The sequence below is a fragment of the Saimiri boliviensis genome, chromosome 20 (genome assembly GCF_048565385.1).
Source record: "Saimiri boliviensis isolate mSaiBol1 chromosome 20, mSaiBol1.pri, whole genome shotgun sequence".
Taxonomy (NCBI): Eukaryota; Metazoa; Chordata; class Mammalia; order Primates; family Cebidae; genus Saimiri; species Saimiri boliviensis.
The window spans coordinates 14385772-14406445 of NC_133468.1; the positions used below are offsets into that span (position 1 = coordinate 14385772).

General features: G+C 43.3%; 1 protein-coding gene across 2 annotated transcripts in view; it reads left to right on the top strand.

The window, feature by feature from the left end:
• SLIT3 (slit guidance ligand 3) overlaps positions 1-20674 on the top strand; it is a 627330-nt gene that overhangs the window by 433975 nt on the left and 172681 nt on the right. For both annotated transcript variants that reach the window (XM_003936171.4, XM_010346663.3), the window contains exon 6: positions 12968-13039. In XM_003936171.4, the coding sequence (XP_003936220.2) occupies positions 12968-13039 (72 nt within the window). The remainder of the gene's footprint in view (positions 1-12967; positions 13040-20674) is intronic.

Here is a 20674-nt window from a genome sequence, read left to right on the forward strand (position 1 = left end):
AGCTATGAAATTATTAAATGCTGGAAACACTGTTGAATGCTCTTTAAAAGCTGTTTCTGTGACAGATGGGAGGGGAAAATATGCTGTTTCTAAGACAGAATTGCTGAGAGGAAAGAGGAGTCATCTCCAGGAGATGGGGTAGAAGGACCCCCAGTGGCCCGGCACCTCGTGTCTGACCCCATACGCATCCAGATGCTGGAGAGCCAGTCTTGTCCCACGGAAGAACTCCTACGTGAATCTCTACCTGATAGGCACTTCTGAGGGCTTTTGAGCTCGGTGGTTGTCCATGGAGTGCTTTGGCAGAAGTTAATACCACATTCATTCATATTTGTGTTTTTTCCACCCTGCTGATCAGACCTCCGACCCCCTAGAGAGTCCTCGTCTTAACTGTTCCAAACAGGAGGAAACTTACATTCTCATTGTACTGCATTAAAAATAAAATCCGATACCTCAGACAATACTTATAACAACAAAATGATAAAAACCTCATGTGAGGACTCAGGGACTGAATTAATACCCAGCAGCCCTGAATGCCAGCTCTTGAGGGGCTCAGAAATCATCTATTTCATACCTTTGTTTTACTGATGGGGAAATTTTAGCCCAGAGAAGTTAGACCATAGTCCAACAAGGTCAAATGTCCTTGTCATCTGATTCCTGAGCAAACTGTTTTTATTTTTTCCATTAAACCACATCATCTTAAAATAAACAAACAAATCTCTATTGCTGGCAAATGAGAAAAAGAAAATCACTCTATCTTTTTTTCCCCCCAAAGCAGTGGCTCTCATCCTCAGTTCTGAAGTGTGAGCAATGCCCTTATTTCCCCTTTCTGGAATCAGGGAAGGAATTAGAAATTTCTTCCGGTTTGATGCGGTCAATTAAGTAGAAGTAGCTGCAATGGAGAGCTCTGGACATGGAAGCTTGTGGGTAGAACTGGTCCCCACCCAGTTGGTACCCAAGTAGGAACCATCTCTGTGGGGCCCCCAGATGTTTTTGGATTTACTTGGCTCAGTGAGACTGATGTGGCTGCTCCGGAGAGTGCTGGGAGAATTTAGAGACAGCATGAGGGAACAACTCACTGTTTTCACCAGGCCCTCCCACCGTCTCTTCCCCAGGAGCCCTTGTGAGTCCATAGCCCACGCAGACCAGAGGCCTCTGCAGGGAGGGGTTTCTGGTCAACGGTACTTCCCTCACTGCTTTGAGTAAGGATAATGGCCTGGCTTCCTTTCTCTCTTCTCAGAGAACCAGTCTGAGCAAAGGTGCGTGCGTGCACACACACACACACACGTGCACACGAGGAGCTCAGCTTCTGAAATGCAAATGCAATCTACTGAGTTAACTGTGCTGGCTACTGATGCAAAAGGAGGAGCAGTGGTGTGGAAAATACAAAACAGTGGTTAATCCTACACTATTTTATGCTGGACTTGGGAGCCTAGCAGGTAATTTTTTCCCCTTCCATCAAGTTTACCATCCCCATTCTCTTTGCCTAAACTGACATTTTTCCCCCGAGTCTTGAGTGGTTGGTAGTGTCTCCAAAGCAAGCTGGGAGAGGGAGTTTTAAAATTTGTTATAAATAATCTTCAAAAATAGGTGAATTAAATTCCCTCATGTTTCTCTCCTTCATTCACATTTCTCGTCAATGCTAAGATATTTCTTTTCACACCCAGATAGAATCAGGTTTGTGAGTTCATCGTATGCAACGTTCAGATCTGACTCTAGGCTTCCCTGCCTTTCACTGTGATGTCCTCAGAGAAAAACCACCCTCAAAATGGGGTGGGCTTATAAAGTCTTATAAAGAACAAGCTTCACTTTTCTCCTTTCCTAAGGTAACAGTCACATAACATAGAATTAACCATTTAAAAGTACAACTCAGTGGCACTTAGTACATTCACAATGTTTGTGCAGCAATCACTTTTATCCTTTTTTTTTTTTTTTTTTTTTTTTTTGAGACAGAGTCTTACTCTGTCACATAGGCTGGAGTATGGTGGCGTGATCTCAGCTCACTACCACCTCTGCCTCCTGGGTGCAAATAATTCTGCCTCAGCCTCTGGAGTAGCTGGGACTCCAGGTGTTCACCACCACACCTGCCTAATTTTTTTGTATTTTTAGTAGAGGCAGCTTTCATCATATTGGCCAGGCTGGTCTCGAACTTCTGACCTTCTGATCCGCCCACTTTGGCCTCCCAAAAAATCACTGAAGACACAGGGAGAAAAAAAAAAAAGTCAGGCAAAGAGAATGGAAATGGTAAACTTGCATCTACTTCTAATACATTTTCATCATCCCCAAAGGAAACTCCATACCCATTCATAGCCACTCCCCATTCCCTCCCTGACCCCAGCCTCCGGCAACTGATACTCTGCTTTCTGTTTCTATGAATTTACCTGTTCTGGACATTTTCTATTAATGGATTCACACAATAGGTGACCCTTTGTCTGGCTTCTTTCACTTAGCATAATGTTTTCAAAGGTTGTCCATGTTGCCACGTGCATCAGTACTTCATTCTTGTTTTGTGGCTGAATAATATTCCTTTATGTGCCCATACCACAATTCATGTATCCACTCACCCATCCATTGACAGACATTTGGGTTGTTTCCACTTTTTGGCTATTGCGAATGGTGCTGCTATGAACATTTGTGTGCAAGTTTTAGTTTGAACACCTGTTTTTAATTCTTTTGGCTATATCCCTAGGGATGGAATTGCTGGGTCATAGGGTAAGTCTATCTTTAACTTTTTGGGGAACCACCAAACTGTTTTCCACAGCAGCTGCAGCATTTTACATTCCCTCCAGCCATGTAGGAGTGTTCCCATTTCTCCACATCATCACTGAGCACTTAGTGTTTTTCATCATTTTAATTATAGCCTTTCTAGTGCATGTGAAGTGGAATCCTATGTGACCCCAGGGCTTTCTACTAAGCACCTCCTGTATGCCAGGCACCGTGGGCCAGGTACAGTAGTGTGTAAAACAGAGACTGTACCCACTCTCCTGTTGCTGATGAGTTCATTCATTATTCCTTAAAAGTAATAATAAAGAAAAGGAAGCTGGCCTCTTCCTAGAGCATTTCCGTGCTGTGTATTAGCTAGATGGAAAGCAGTTATCAGCACAGCACGTGCTGCTGAGTTTTGATGCTCCTTTTTTTCAGCAGTTAATTACAAGGAGCTTGATATACCCCTTATACTGAGCTTACAAGACATATTTTAATTGGCCATGGCTGCCACAAGCATACCTTTGAGTGATGCCTCGTTAGTGGCCACTCACCCCAAACACCCTGTGATACCGTCTGATTAGTCCTGTCTTGTTCCTTTGGTTCCCGTGGCTTGTATACCTTGGAAGACCAGCCTTATCATCTCTGGGGAAGGCCATGCCCAGGAATGATGGATTTGAATCTGTGTAATTTACCACTTGTGCCTAGAACAAAGAGAACCATTTCTCCGGAGAGGGCATGCCTCTGCCCAAGAGAGCACTAAGCTGTCCCAGCCTGGTCAGAAGGCCACCCATCGAGTCCTACTGGGTGACCTGGAATTGAAGCATCCTCTCAAGGTGCAGGCATCCATCCATGATCCTCAGGGACTGGAGCTGAAATCAGTTACCATCCCTAGTGATCCCAAATGGACTGGGACTCCCAAGGAGTCTAACTGAGAGACACAGGAGGCAGTGGGGAGGACACTATTGAGTGTACTGCTTCCCCCATCCCCAGCACCATCTTCTGGGTCAGAATGCTTTGCAGGCCAATGAAAGCAACTAGTTCCCAGTGACAAATACGAAACTAAAGCTTGGCTTTCTCACCAGCATATTCCTAGCCTACAGTAACTGGAGTTACACCCACACAGTCATAATAGGCTCCCCATTTTTGTATTTTCAAAGTCAAGGAGAAGTGGAATAGCCTCATGGGTAAGCCCTGAAGCTCCTGGATTGGGAGAGCAGGTTTGAACTTGACTCTCCCATCAACTAGCCAAGCTCCTTTGATGATGCTGCATGACAACCTCTCCGAACCTCAGTTTGGTCTTGTATTCACAATTCATCCTACTCTGTGAAGTAAGTGCTTGAATGAGGGCATGGCCGAAGGCTCATGAGAGCTTGGAAAAAGCTGTTCATTTTGCCTGAGTTTGTATAGGACGGTCTCCTAGAGGATGTGGCCTTTGAGGAAGGTCTTGATGGATGGAGAGGGATTTCACAAACAGGGGAAGGGGCAAGGACAAGCGTAAGTGGACATGGAAACGTGAACTTGGTGCATTCATGTATTACACAGAAGGAGGTGCAGGAAGGCCATGCTGAAGAGTCCGGGCTGTTTGCAGAGGAGCAGCATCTCTTGCAGTCATCGTGAGCATGGACAGACCTGGGTTCAATGCCGAGTTTAAAGACAAAGCTCTCATGCCTCACTTTCTTCTTTTGTAGGAATTATTGTGAGATCAGACTGGCATAAGACACTTAAAAGGTGCTCAGTTCAATACTTGATGCTCAAGAACTGTTGAATAAGTGTTGCGTGCAATTATTATGTTTATAATGGTTTTGTGGTTGCTACAATTTATAATGTCGGCCACAGGGAGCCACTGAAGGCTCATGCAGCGATTACGGAATGTTAAGATTAAGGATTTATAGGCCATAGATGGTGTGGCATTTGACTGTTTTTAAGTATTCAGTACATTACTTGATTGGTTATTAGTTGGAAGTAGCCACCAAGAAATGAGATTACATTTTGCAATTTCTCTCCTTGGTTGTCTTACCTATGAAAATTGTGACTATGTGCTCACATTGGTGTCATTCTTTCAGTAAGGGAGCAGTTTGTATTCTCTTTGGTGTAGGTTTTTGGTGGCTTCTTGCATTTCAATCTCATAACAGCTGGAGAAGTACGGAAAGCTTGTGAGTCCTTAGTTCAGAAAGACTTTATTGAATATCTTAAATAATAGATTTTTTGGTCTGGGCTGGAAGAAGAAGGGATAAAGAGATAGGTTCAAATCACAGAAGGGTCTAAGTTAGATGAACAGGAATATTTTCTTTAAAATTTCATACGAAATCAATCTCAGGTCACATAACTTCAGCACTGAAAGACAGCTTGGAGATGATGTAAAAAAGAATTCCTAAATTTAATATTATTTGTTTTAAAGCAAAATTAAGCAATGCTACAAATACATTTTCAGAGTGCACACATTTCATTAATACACAAAAATTCCTTTTGGACTATCATCATCTGCCTTTTACAACTGAGACTCTGGGCATGGATGTGAATCACTTAGTTTGCAGTTACAAATTATATAAGCCCTAGTCTTCCATTTTTATAAGAAAAAAAATGGGTAGCAAATAAGAGGCTTCAAAGGGTTAGTTAGTATGGGCTGGAAATGTGAATAAATTCAAGGAAGTCTTAGCAAATTTTCTGGATGAGCCTTCTATGTGATTCTTTTAAAGGGAAACAAAGATCTCTCGAGGCCAAAGGAGTTGATGTGGCTTCAGTGCACTGTCAGGGAGCACTCACCGGAATGGGCTGGTTCATGGCCTCGACCCAGAGTGGGGATGCTTGCAATCTTGTATTTGAATGAAAACTAACATCTCACCTGGGTGCCAGCCTCTTATCCAGGAAGAAATACCTCAGCTCTGGTTCCTGCTTCGTGGTCATAGTCACACAGCAGGAATCGTTTAATCTTTAGAGCCCAATGGGAAAATTTTCTGAAACCCCCACAGGGATGAAAAGAAAAAAACTCTGCCTCACTACAGTTTGTGCTGGGTGATTTAGAAAAACAGAGTAAAAAACAGAAATGTGGGAGCTAACTTTTCATGCCCGTTAACAAAAGCACATTTCATCTTCCCAGTGCCTCTGCCGGGGAGGAACCACAGATGGTTATCGCTCAAGAGTGTAACTAGGGAAACCACAAACCTGCCCCAATCACTATGGAGACAGCCATGTATTTGTCCAGTCTCTGAGTATTCATGACATCAGCGAGTCCGGCGAGTTAAACACTGATACTTCTTACAAAGAAATTCTAATTCCCAATCAGGAAGGCAGAGAATACAAGGCCCAACGTTTCAGTGACTTTCAAGGCTCCCCCCAGCCTTATTGTGGGTGTGTTTGCAAAGGGACAGCCCATTTTACAGAAGCTGCAGTGAGGAGCCTTTTAGAGCCAAGAGAACTGAAAGCTGGGTTTGCGAGTCAACAGACGTTTTAAGGTTTAGGGAAATGGTTGAGGGAATGATATGCCTGCCGAGAATAAATCTATTTTCAACTGAGTCAGCCCCGTGAGGTGTAACAGGGTAAGCAGCCATCGCAGTTTGCCTGGAATTGATTTGTTTCCCAGGATTAGACACAGAAGTTTCAGTGCTAAAACAGGGAAAGTCTCAGGCAAAGCTTGGGGAGTGGGTCCACCTAGATATACAACCCTTTGGCCCTAACGTGGGATGACTGTAGATCCAAGGCAAGCCTCGAAGTGTGACAGTACATTTTGCAAATAGTAACCAAACTTCCATGGTCCTTTGGTCTCAAAGTTGCTGGAAAACAAATGATATGCTCTCACTGTGACTATGGGATGTTTGCATTTGATTTGCTTTGGATTTGTTTTGTTATTGTTGTTCTTTTATTTATCTAGAAATGCCAGAAATTTGTTTTAAATTTAAACTCACCAAAATTAAATGGGATCTCTGCTTGTCCCCATAACTATCTTCAATGCTAAATTGGTTTGCAGGGATTTTCCCCCTGCATTTTTCAGCACAAATTCATTTGCCAAATGCCCAAGATGCAGGAAACTATGTAAACAGAGAAGTGGAGTTATTGATATTTCCCAGTGATGTGTAAAACACCTCTTTATTCTCCAAGGCCTGGTGTGCCTCTTTGTGGCTAATCCATCATCGCTGTTTGCATTATTGCAGAGCTTGCTTTCAGGAGCATCTACTGGAGTGGATGCAGTTATTCTCCTGCTGAGAAGTTGCATCTGTTGAACGGCATTATGATCTATACAAAATAAAAGGTGTTATGTTAGCTATGTGGCAAAGTATGCATAACAACATTTGTTGAAACCGACTTGTTCAATTTTCAACTAAGTTCTAAGCAGGCTATTCTGATCAGAGAGCTTCATTAACCTGGGACTTTGTCCTTTACAAAGTAGATTTGGTGGGTTAAAGTCTTTGGAATGCTAACAATTATCTAAATATCTCTGTAAATATAACTGGCTATACCACATTAAATGTCAGAGGTCAACAACTGCTTTACCAGTTATATATGTTTGTATTTACATGTATACAGTATTACATGTAACTACATTTGTAGGAAAAACGGGCATAAAGTTGTCAGTTTTATAGACGGGGTCTTTGTGGATAGTTAAATAATTCATGGATCAGTAAACATATCTATATGCATGTATTCTAGGGTCTGGTGGGCAAGAGTACAAAATTAGCAAAATGGTAGATTCACCTCCTTTTGCTCATTTGAGATGTAGTGTTAATGTAGAATTACGGTAGTCCTCTAATGACGAGAAGCAGTGGCAATTCATTAGCAGATTGTGGCTTAGATCAAGTGTTATATTTGTTTAAGGAAGTGTAACCAGTACTCAGTTATATAAAGTATGTGCATTTCTTTGAAGATAATTTTTTTCCTTTTGTCAGTTAAAATAACCTTGAGCTTTATTTTTTTCAAAGACCCCAGCTAGCAGCAGACAAACGCTTCTATAATTTGTTCTTCTATAATGATTTTTTAGAATGCTAAACTGTCATAAAAAAAAACAGCCTTCAAACGCGCTTCTAGATTTCTTATTTTCTGCTTAAAGGACAATTGGATAATAGTGAGGAAAGAAATAGCATGTCAAGGCGGCTTCACATTTTGTCTTCTGCCTTGTTCCATGAAAGCAGGGATTCCCCCAGTTTTCTTTTTACAGTTGCAACATTCTGTTTCTCCTCAGTCTAGAAAAAGAATATCTTGAAAACATACAAGGATGAACATATACATATATAATAAAAAACAAATTCAACTTATTATAGTTTAGGTTTTTAAATTCTCTTAAACCTTTCAATATAATTAAGACATAAAAACCACAGGCGGCAACCTTCTTCCAAATATTTTCAAAGGATGTCTTATACTTTATTCTATATCCTGAGTACCTAATACAGTGTGAACATCTATTAGTACTATGTTACTCTTGTGGGTTAATTTCTTGTTGGATTTCATGACTGTTGGCTTGCTTGGGGTTTCTAGTAAGTCTTCCCTTGTGAATTTCATACAGAAGTCCCTGCAATTATTTGGCACATTTGGGAGGGATACCTTTATTCAGAAGTTAGCAAACTGTTAAGCTCTAAAGGGTGCTGAGCCTTAGCTACTTCTCCCATTTAGCATGAGGAGGAACACGAACAGAATGCCTAGAGCAGAATGCTGCTGCTGGATTTGGGGCCCCTGGAGGGACAGTGCCCTCAGGCTAAGTTTAACCATCCACCTGATGACATGCTGGGCCCCCAGCACATCTGGATGAGGAGTGAACAACTGGATAGGTATCTCCTGGTGTGCAGACCTTGCATGTAGATAACCAGTTTTGAATTCTACTTTTCTTCCAGATACCCAAAGCCTATTTCTGGAGATAACTATTTTCAAGATATTCTACATGGGGACTCAAATGTATCATTGAAGTCCTGAATTTAAAAAAAAATTCTTTCTTTTTCATTTCATCCTTTATCTCTTTCTTCCTTTTTTTTGGTTATTGTTGGGATATAGCTAGATTACTTTTTAAATTGTAGTCAGTTTTTTAACCCTTTTTAAAGGATTTAGATATGCTGCTTTAATTTTTGAAGCACAAAAATATTTTTAATCCTGCTTCAATTATGAAATTTCACATTGTAATTGAAAGAGATGAACTGTGATAATAGGAGTATATTATGCTTACTAATGGGAATTCTTACAAAAGTGTTATCTCCCAGTCTGCCGTTTGTGGAGATTATTTTAAGTCCTCACTCACGCTGGCTTTCCTTTCTGCCTTGTTTATATTCTCAGAGTATAAAAATACAGTAGTCAGAAAACGGCTCGCATTTAGTGCTTGTCAGAGGAATCCTCTCTAAATGGACTCTGATTATCATTTTAGCTCTCATATTGTTTGCCGAAATTTGAGCTTCCTGGAGAAATTAGAGCAGTTAATTTAATATCATGAAACATTTTGGGGCTTCTTGGCTTATTCAGAGACAGTGGGGTATAAATCAAATTGAGTATTCTGTGTTAAGTAGAGGACAATAAAAGTGGCCTCCAAAAAAATAGCCAGCCTTCCCACAATCTGTTGTCTTCCCATTCCCCGTCTTCATCCTGGACCCATAGAAATCTTGTTTTATTCCAAATCTCCTTCTCAAGGGCTCCCTGGTAGAGGTCTGTGTCTCAGAAAGACAAGAAAGCAGGGAAGGTTCTTAGCCATGTACAGGCACAGCAGGAGTGCTCAGTCCTTACTCACTATTGCTACTAGAAGGGTCACAGTTGTGACAATATGGCTTGGTATTCCATACAGGTTGGGCTCAGCCCCGACACTTTCTCTAGAGGTACTCTTCTGCAATCATTGGTGACCATCTGTGAAGTGGCTGGCACTGTGCTAGGCACTGAGGTCAATGATGTGGTGTGATAAGAAGCAGATAGTCAGCAGCTGTGGGAAATACACTTCTTATGCCCAGGAAAAATGGAAAGAGAGCTGTGTCCTCCAACTGCTGAGTTCTCTCTGTGCACATTTCCAGTGTCCTTTTTGCAGATGCCTCCCGGGTGATGGTGTGCATGTTGCAGGGTAGGCCATGGTCTTTGCTGATTTGTTTTTGAGAGGGCCTTTGTACGAGGCCTTTCAAAGGCACGATATAGACCTTTGACCTGAGAGCTTAGAATACAAGTCAGCGGCCTCCGGTCACCTCAACCCCGAGGAGCAAACTGCAAAGTCAAATGTTTTGGCCTCAGCTTCAGAAGGGTCTCTGTGTGTTTAGTAACGCTCCACTCCACCATCCTGAAAGAAATGCGGGGCTTGTGTTTATTTCGCCTCCCTTCTCTGTGCGTCAGGACTAACTTTTATGTCACTGAGGTGTCATTTTGCAAAGAAAAAGATACCTGTCTGAACCAAGTGTGTATTTACTTTGTTTTAGGGACCTAGTGTATTTGCATGAAATATCAGGAATGCTTATGGATGATTAATTGGGCTTTTTACAAATACGCTGATGCTGGGTGCCATGGAGATACATAAGCACTGGGAAGTAGAGTAACTGCTGTGGTTTTTGTTTACTTTATGGGACCCCCATGGGTGTTATACCCTTGCAGACCCTGGTAATGAATGGGGCATCTTGAGAATGGCTCCTTGACCATCACGGCTGGATACCATGTCTGTTCCGTTTATCTGTGGTTAGAACAAAAGAAGACAATGTCAGTTATGATAAATGTCTTCTAGAAAAGCGCACTTATGCATACATATTTTAAATGTTGGTGTTTTGTGTTTTAAAATGGTCTATAAAACACACCCACAGAGATGCTTATAATAAAGTTCGGCTTTCCCCATTGCAAATAAACTAGATATCAACTTGTCCCACCTACCGAAAATATTTAAACATCATGTAATTAGTAACATATTAGATGTCTCTGCTCTTAGCATGAAAATGATCAGAGCCCTCTTGAAGACTCTTGTCCCCACCACTTCAGTTTGCTGAGTAGCAGGACTGTGATGGGATATTGAGTAAGATGTGTTTTATCTTTTTAAAAAATCTTTTGGCGATCTTTCGTCACCACACACTTTTTAATTCTCTTTCTACCACTCTGGGTTTTTTTTCCTCTTCTTTCTATGGCATTCTCTTTTTTCCTGCAGATTTCATTCTTTCCATGAAAAATTCTGTACATTTAGAGTCTCCTATTTGATTTCTGGTGCTCTCAAAAAGAAAAAGAATAGAAAACACTTCACAAATCCAGTAATTAAATAATATACTAATAGCAGGGACCTCTATAAAACGTCTGCACAAAAACGGATGCACAAACTGCCATCTCTGCACACCCCAGACTTCCCAATGTGATCATTTAGATCCTTCTCTACTTAGGCAGGTGGTGCCATTTTGCCGAATTCAGCATATTCATTGAACAGTTTCTTGGACCCAAAAGCCAACTCCACTGCATTTCTGCTTGGTAAGGTTTGGTGGCCTTGGCATGGGGCAGGGGTTGTTGATTCATTAGCCTTTAAGCGGATGATAAATCTAGAAGCTGGGCAGCAGGACTAGATTGCCTTCATAGAACCTCTGCAGGGAATCAGCAGTCCCGGCACTGCAAGAAATCTATGAAAAAGACACTCAGCAAACTCATGTGAAGAAAGACTCCAGAAGAATTAGGGATAGAGAGTTCACGGTGAGACTCTGTGAGTGGGCGTCAGCTAGAACTTAGAACGCTAGATACGGAACTCGCCAACCGAAAATGTGCTGCTGCTTCTCGAGATGCCCGTAGATTGTTTATGTTTTTAATTCTAAATATCTAAATCTTCTATCATGAGCATCTATTGAGATGATGTGTTAATAATTCCCCATAATATCGTGACAGAGCCTGTCTGATGTAACCCACAGCATCACTCTCATTGTGCTTCATTTGTGTGCATTTACACAATTCTACATCTGTATCTTTTCCAAAGATAATAGTATTTTCATTTTAATTCTGCCTGCCTTCAGTGGAAAATAAAGCCCTGGGAGAGGGTTCCCAGAGGTATCTTTGACACGTCTTTTGTGAAGAGTTGTCCTGAGTTTAGGTCAAGTTACAAAATGAAAATTCCAACACCAGGAAATCCCTCCACCTGAGAGGTGGAGAAAATTCAGAAAGCCTAGGGGCTCTTTAGTATACCCACACTTCTTTCCACCTGCCCCGGGTCCCCAAAGACCATGGTGTGCCCCGCGAACAGAGTACAACAATCTGGTGTCAATAACTCATTCCTGTATAACAACCTTTTTGTTGTTTTTTAAGGGTCTTTTTTAGGAATAAAATGGGTTATGTATATATGATATTTAAGTCAGGGTGTGATTATGGTTAATATCGCTATATATTTTTTTATTTAGAAAAAAAAGGTATCTATGTATCATCCCTCAACTGAAATAGCTCAGTCTCCAACTAGAATGTGTATTAGTCAAGTCATCTTTTTAAGAGAAATTATTTTCATGCTCACAGGATGGAAAGGGAAATAAAAGAGGAGTCTTGAATTAGGTGTATTTAATTCTCCCCAATTTAAATCGAAGCGGTACATCTTTAAGGCAATAACAATATTCCTTTTTCCCCCCTTCGTGAATGCTTCCATCAATGAATTTCTTTAATGCTGATGATGGTTGGTGCAGTTTGAGGGAATCTGTATTTAGTCAGAAAATGCTTCCATAGAATGACCTACCAGATGGGCCCCGTAACAATGCACAGAGGCATCAAACCACCACAGACATTTGGTGCTTAGAATAATAAAAAGACTATAAAATTAGATTAGTTGAGTCTAATTTGGAATTGGTATATTCCCCATGCACCCTTGCCGCTCTTGGGCAGATAAAGCCTTGAGATTTAGCACTGTGTCAGAGCAGAAGACTGCAACTTCCAGTAAAAGGGAGACGAGGGAACGAGAGAGAGGAAAAAAGCATTCTGGGAGGTCGCGGAGGGCAGAGCAGTGACCTCCAATGATTTACAGGCCTTTAGCTTAATGAAATTGTTTCAGTGACATGACGGTAAGAGCTCGTAATGGATTGGATGCCCTAATGTAATGAAATTACTCCCTTCTGCCTAAAAAAAAAAAAAAAAAAAAAAAAAATGCGCAATTAATATTTACTGAGACCTGACAGCCTTTTGGTGCGCTCGTCTGTGTAGTTCCCTCAGACAGTCAGAGAGGAGAGACGGAGCAGCGTGGCGACAGGCTGGCTCTGCACGAGCTCCTGGCGGGGACAAGCAGCGCCTGCAAGGGGGTGGAGGGACAGGCGCTCGGGTGGCCCGGGCCGCCGGCCCCTCATGCCGCCCCCGCTCAGCCTTCACGCTCTCCCCTGCTTTTCCACAGGCAACTGGACAACAACCACATCAGCTGCATTGAAGATGGAGCCTTCCGAGCGCTGCGCGATTTGGAGATCCTGTGAGTTGATTTTGCGATCGCTGCCTTGTGTGTGTGTGTGTGTGTGTGAGAGAGAGAGAGAGAGTGTGTGTGTGTGTGTGTGTGGTGTCTGTGTGGGGAGGAGAGAAGGGGAGTGTGTGTACGGAAGGGTCTGTGTGGATGCATTTCTGGTGTTCTGCTGCAGTGCTATTAAAATTGGGAACCAGGAGATCCCTCGGGCTCACCTTGGCCAAAGTGTTTGCAGGCAGCCAAGTGTGATTTCTCACCTCCCACAAACTGGGGTTCCTGCTAATTAAGTCTCAGTTGAGTTTTTCTCCCCCAGTGCTCCCACAGTATTTGTGGCTGGGAGAGACAGATGGGCTAGAGCAGGACCACCACCACCCCCACCCCCCGCCACTGCCACGAGCCTGCCACAGCATCAGGGACACTGTGTTTGAGTACTGGGATACCGGGAGGAGACAGGGTCTGGGGTTGGGGCCAGAGAGAGAGGGATTAGTGCCAGGAGGTCAGCTGGAATTACCTGAATCAAAAAGGGACCTTGGCACAGGGCAGGGGAATACCACACAGCCTGGGAAAGCCCAGTCATTGCTATTGCTCCTGGTATCTCATCTCGGGCATCAGTTCAAACTTTAAACAGTAACTGACCTTAAAGGGGCCAGGGGTGGTGAGGGGTAATGGGGGGAGATGAGAGGAGGCAACTCCTTCCCCATAATCCCACCCTATCCACCTTGTCTAGAAAGAATGTGTAGCTGCCTTTCTGAGTTCTGGATTTTCAAATGAGTCTAACTAAGAAAACCTGACTCTCAGGAGGAAAGTCAGCTGGGAGTCATCTTGGGGTCATTCAAACTAAAGTTGAATCGTGTAAGAAAACATGATTCTCACCAAAGTTACACTTCTAGCTGTCCCTGCTTTAGAGAAAGCTAGAGAGGAAGGCGGCACAACACAGAAGAACTTGTGTCACTTGTGGTTGAGTCCGGATTCTGCCACTGATTAGTCGTGTGACCTTGGGCAAGTCTTTTCAGCTCTGGGAGCCTCAGTTTTCTCGTTTGTAAAAGGAAAGGGTTGGTTGCTCCATCTTGGGAGTGACTTCCCTTTTCCAAATTCTGTAGCTGCATGGTTCTAAAAATAATTCTGAGGTACGATTCTAGCCAGTGACTGATAGCAGAGCGGGGTTTCTCGGGCATCTTCCTAAAAATAAAAAAGTACACGGTCACAGGTTACCTATCTCTGATTGCAGAAGAATGAATGAATGCCAAAAAAAATAAGTGAGTGAATATTTTAAAGCATTCCTTTGTATGTGAAGGACAGAGTGAAAGGTCTTCCTTCTGCCTTCCTCTTCACCTGGCCCCGCAGACACTAGCAACGGGTTGGAGAGAGCTTCTCCACGTTGTTTGAGAGGAAGGTGATTCCAAGAGGAATCACGGGAAATAAAAGGGAATGCTGAGGCTGCAAGCTGCTTGAAATCAGATGAAAGCCGAGAATTCCCAGTCCAGAAAAGACAGGACCTACAGCCAGGGAGGTCACGTTGTCATTTCTGAGATAGACTGTCTCTCCTCACCCAAACTCTGACCCCTGGAACCGGCAACAAATGCCTGTCTGGAAGAGACAGGATGCCAGCCCAAATTGAGTGACCTAGGACTCCTCTTAGCAGGAGGCTGGGGCTGAGAAGGGTAGGCAGGGTTTTCCCTGCCTGCAAAATAGCATTTGTAGAAAGGTCTGCTCGGAGCACATCACCTTTTTCCTCCCTTGACAGAGAGAATGAGAAAGATAAGAATATTCCTTGGGAAGAGACCAGGAAATGGAAGTCACCAGCTGCCACAAAACAGCTGTGACAACCTGACAGCCCTCATGTTCATTCTCTGTGCTAGGAATGGTGTTGTCTCACCTCACCAGGAAGGCGGTCTGAGAGAGAAGAGAGAGCTTTGCAGCCTGACACACCTGGGTGGGGCTTGGGTCAAGTGTCTTAATCTGAGTCTATCTCCTCAACTTTTAAAAACAGACAGCGTATGTACTACATCAGAGGGGATCTCATAAGTACCATCCCTTCTACTCTCCTAACTTCTGCCCCTATGCACCCTCACCCCCATCAAGCCTTTGCCCATGACAGATTTGGACAGCTCTTCTCTACTCAGATACCAGAAAAAAAATTGGTATCCAGGTGCACCAGCTGTCTCCGAGTTGAAGCTTTAAAAACCTGTGACTGAAAGAAAAAAAAAAAGTTCTCATTCCCTATCATTGCAAAGAGCCCATAGGATCTGATTAGTTTATCTTCTCAATTCCAAACAAAGCCAGATCAATAGCTTTGTTTTAAAGACACTCTCATTTGGCTTCACATGGCTAAGTACTTAAAATTAATCATAATCAGTTATTCTGTGGGTTTTTAATTTCCAGCAGAGGCACATGGCTTTGAAACCATCCATCTTAATGGTGAGCCATTCTGAAATTGGCTGGAGCTGACATCTCCATTTAAAGAACCTCCCCTCCCCACCCCTAGACCTTCCAAATCTCATCCACACATTGACATTTTATAATGCTTCTCTGTAATCACAATTTAGGCACCATAAAGAATCTTGGCAATGAAATAATAAATAGGAACTCAGTGACAGTATCACACATTAGCTTGATAAATTTCACAGAGTGAAAGAGGAGAGTTCAAAACATCCTATCCCCAGAAAGAGGATTCTAAAATATCTAAAGCTTAAAAGTCTACAAATTAAGAAGACAAAATGTGGCCAGGCTCGGTGGCTCACGCCTATAATCTCAGCACTTTGGGAGGCCGAGGCGGGTGGATCACGAGCTCAAGAGATCGAGGCCATCCTGGTCAACAAGGTGAAACCCTGTCTCTACTAAAAATACAAAAATTAGCCAGGTGTGGTGGCATGAGCCTGTAATCCCAGCTACTCAGGAGGCTGAGACAAGAGAATTGCTTTGAACCCAGGAGGCGGAGGTTGCGGTGAGCCAAGATCGAGCCATTGCACTCCAGCCTGGGTAACAAGAGCAAAACTCCATCTCAAAAAAAAAAAAAAAAGACAAAATGTTATGTTTCGGGTATGTTTTCTCTGACATCAGGCATCATGAAGTAGAAATCAAGGAAAGACACATTGGTTGTCCCAGAAATCTCTCAAATTAACGAAAGTTTATCGATGTCAATGGCTAGTAGAAGTATTTCACATGCAGTAACCCTGCTATTCCATCCTTTCTGTGAATGGAAATACCGTAAAACTTCTTTACATCGAGGCTCAGGTCGGTTTCACCAGTTACATTGAATGAGAACTTCAGAGGTGAGCCCGAGAGGGAACCACTGACTGGAGAGAAATGAACTGGTGCAAAGTTGGGAAAGACTGAAATCTGCCACTTCAACCTCATTTTTGACTCATTCCCAATGGGGAATGCCCAGTACAGAGTATGGTGGACAGGGAAAGGAGCCATCCCCTCCCTTTTCCAGGAAGTAAGAGGAAAAGCATAGCATGGTGGGAAGGGGGTGAAACTTCTCATGCCTTCCATGCCACTACAGGGGAGGAATAATGAGGAAAATAAAAATAACAGTACAACCAGTGCTTTTACACGTGCTAGCTCTTGCCATCCTCACAATCACTCAGTAGAGCTACTGTTACCATCACTCTGCTTTTACAAAAAAGTAGCCCATCTCAGAGAAGCCAAGTAACTGCTTACCTAATTAGCAGCAGAGCCTGTGTAATTAACCATTCTACCAAGCAGCCTTTTGGATGCATGTTGCCAAAACTGTCATGGTATTTGGCTGCCCTGAGGCATGGCGGGTGTGTGCTACAGGGTGGTGTGAACTGGCCTCCAAGAACTGATGGAGGCAAACTAGCAATGACTCACAATTCTGCTGGGGAGAAGGTCGGAGCCTTTCACAGGCTTGTGAAATTGGCCCTGTCATTCCTTTTACCTATCTCACGGGTGCTCACAAAGTCAAAGGTAAATCAAACTTGCTGTAGAAAGGACCTCATCCCGCTTTTTCACTGTTATACTTGTAGTCCCAGAGATGATGTATTCCCACTCATGGCCATTGCCATCGACTTTGGCACTCAACAGTTTGGGAGCTCTGCTTTCCAGATCTGTCTCCCCGCTAAGGATATAGCCTCAGTTTTGTGGCATTTAAGGTTCTTAATTGTGGGACTGAGCCTCTGTGAGTCAGACCCCCTGCTGTTACTCAGCTCATTGCCCTTTAACTTCTACCTGTTCTATACTTTTGGCAATTCGCATACAGCACTAGGTTTTCTCCAAGTAAGTCGTGCTTATACCGCAGTTGAATATGCCAAGACTGAATTCCCGGCTCTGTGTGGTCAGGGCACTGTGGTGGTGCTCTGAGCCACAGGTTTCCAGCTCATACCAGCCAGGCTGAGGACAGCCAGGCATTTCACCAGGTAGAGTGGCACCTCCATGCCCAACATGCCATCATGGTTCAGAAAAAAAAAAAAGCGCTTAACTCTAATGGAAAAAAAAAAGTAGGGACAAATTAAACAAAAATGAGAAAACCTCATTAACAAAATATGCTGCTGTTAATTGTTTTTCAGTAGTATTATAGGAGAATAAAAAATACTTTTGGACATTGTCTCCTGACTAAAGGTAGCAAGTCAGAAGTTCAATAAATATACGTTGTCAAAAAATGCCAGACCACAGCTAACAGAAACACATCCTGAAAATAACGTTCATCTCCCAGTGATTGGTCTGCCCTTGCGAAGTCACTGGTGCCAGCTAAATGGCATGGAGATGCCGCAGGTCCGCAGATAACCAGCGTGTGCTGTTTTGAAGCCCTCACTCCCATTTATGTCACTTACCAATTTTGGGAATTCAGTGACATTATTATAGGCTGGCACTGGTAGGACCTTAGGTGTCTCCAGGATGACCTCTCATTGTCCAGATTAAGATACAGAGAGAAAGCACGGGAGAGAGGCCTGTCCCTCCTGGCATCCTGCATGCTGAGCACCTTACCCGGCTCACCCTAGGCCTGGCCTTGGCTGGGAGACTTTCCTGAGGTCAGCAGCAAGTTGACGGGAGCAGGCGAATTTGAACCTGGGACTCCAGACTCCTGACCCATGTTTCTGTCCATATTGGACACCTCCATGCAATTAGGTTGTTCATAGGGGACCTTCTGGTGAGATTAAGGATCCCAAGCACAGTTCATCCTTTCAAAACCCACCATTAAGTTTTGGGTGTTATTTAAGAGATTGGAGGAGGGCAAATGTTTGTCTGTGACAGAATCAAGGGATGATCTGGCTTTTAGCTCTCTTTAAACCAGAAGCTGCAAACCAGACCACAGAGTATATTGCTCCCATAAATGAGGGTGGTTTTTGTTGTTGTTGTTGTTGTTGTTGTTTTTTGCCCTGTGGAATGTTTTCTAAAAATTGAAAACAGCATTTCACATTTAAACATTGAGATATCAGACATAAAAGCCCGGATTTCCAGCTTCTCTGGAAAAATCAGAAGCGCTGGCAACCATGGGCCGGCATTTCCGCATTGCAGTCAGCTGTGGCTGGGGAGCACCTGCCCTCCTCGGATGGGGTGTGTAGTCCCCACTCTGCCACTGACCCCTTCCTGTTTACATTAACTCCAGCCCATGTGGCCCCTGTGGCCCCTGTGCTGACCCATCCAAGAAGTAAGGGCACACTGTGTATCCAGCACAGTGCTGGGCGCTGTGTACAGTAAAGCTTGAAATGAGCAGGTGCTTGATGGGCTGAGCTCCATGGGCCGGAGCCCACCAGCATGGTAGAATGGGCACACAGAGAGAGCTTAGTGATGTGGAGTCCAGGACACCCAAACCTGAGCAAGGACACCCCAGAGGCAATCACAAACCTCTCACGTCTTACCTTCCGAGAAGCTCTTCTTAAGAGTTAAACTAGTTTCCACATTGCCTTTGATGTTACCGCAGTTGAACAAGAGGTGACTGAGCCCCCACTGAGCCCATGTTTAGAGAGGAGAGATTCAAGGGTTAAAGCAGTAGCAGAATTAACCAGACTTTTAGGGTAGTTCTAATTCACTCATATCCCGGTGGGTTCAACGTGGCCTGATGCAGAACCCCACAGGTAGACGCAGACGAGCTTATGGGGAAGACGTCCTTCTCTGATACAAGAAGAAGGCAGTGAAAATTGATGGCAGTCCTGAAACCCAGGTCAGGGTGTGCTCACTCTCCTAGAGCGGGGTTGGTGTCCTGGCAACTGGCTCAGTACACTAGTTGATCCAGGGCCTGAGGTGCAAGACCAAGGCAGGCCGTGGCGGCTCTTGTGATGAAAAGGTGGAGCTGGAGTCATGTCTTGTTTTTCACCCTCATTGGCACAAACCCAATTACGACTGCTGTCAGGGCGTTCAAGCACAGTGTTGCCCAGTTCCGAAAACCCAGCGTTTAATGCAAGTGGCAGTGTGTTGGCCACATCAGCTGAGCTTCCTCTGGATACAAAGCCAGATGTTAATTATTATTAATGAATAGTAATAATGATGTAACAATATATAGTACAATGGTACAGTAATTATTAGTGCGGTTATATTATTATTGTTATAGCCTCCATGTTTGAGCATCATCTTCAGTCACCGTGATAAGTCAGTAGAATGAGGCATCTCAATTAAATCCTCACCACAACTTGATGAGGCACATCCTAGTAATCACCTCATTTTACCAGTCAGGAAACTGACGCTTAGAAAAGCTGACTGGCTTGCTGAGAGTCACAGCAGCACGTACAAGGAGCCTACTCTTTTAGAACTCGGATCTAGTTCTGCTTGATATCTTAGCCCCTGCCCTAACTGCTCGGCTACAAATAAAATAAAATAAAAATTAGAAGCATCTACCAGAACACACATACCATAGAAACAATTATATGCACTAGTGACATTATTGTCTATAGTGAGTGACCAGAATAATTCAGAAACCATAGTTATGGAAACACTCACTCATAGGGTGCTTAGATCTAAATTTATGACCTCAGCTTAATCAGCATCAGATCCAGTTCCACAAACTGCCCCAGACATGAAGGTACAGAGGCACTGCTGAGCTTGGAGGGGATAGAGTTCTCTCACAGAACTAGCTTCCCGCTCATCTTTACCAGACTAGGTGGTTTGGGCTTCATTTCCTTATTGAAAAACGGAAACTGTAATACCCAACCCTGAGAATAGCTGTGTGCGTTAAAAGAGATATCATTGGTGTGTGCCTAGCAAATAGCAGGCTCCCAGTCAGGACGCTCATAATAAGTAAAGTTTGTAAATACTTCCGTGATGTTTCACTGCCTTATATCTTCACCTCACCCACACCTGGCATGTACTAGGTGGCCAGTTAAAGCATGTGGAACCAAAAAGAGTTGAAATTGATTAACTGAAGCCCGCAACACCAGTCCGTAGCGTCCCTGTTATGGCTCGTCCCTGAACAGAACTAAGATGTGGTTGTCCTGGAATTATTCTAAATGTTGAACAATGTAGCATTTTACTGAACCAGTCCACTTTTCACATTACCTTTGATTTTGCATTTCTCTGGCTACACAGTGATCTTTCTTTTTCATCTGAATAAGGAGCAGAATTGGAGCTACAGTGAAAATTGGTGTGTTACAACAGAGACCAGACTCATTTTTATTTATTTATAAAATGTTTCATCTGGGTTTCTCTGGGAGCTACAAACATTTTATCAGCATGTTTAGTCATGACATAGTT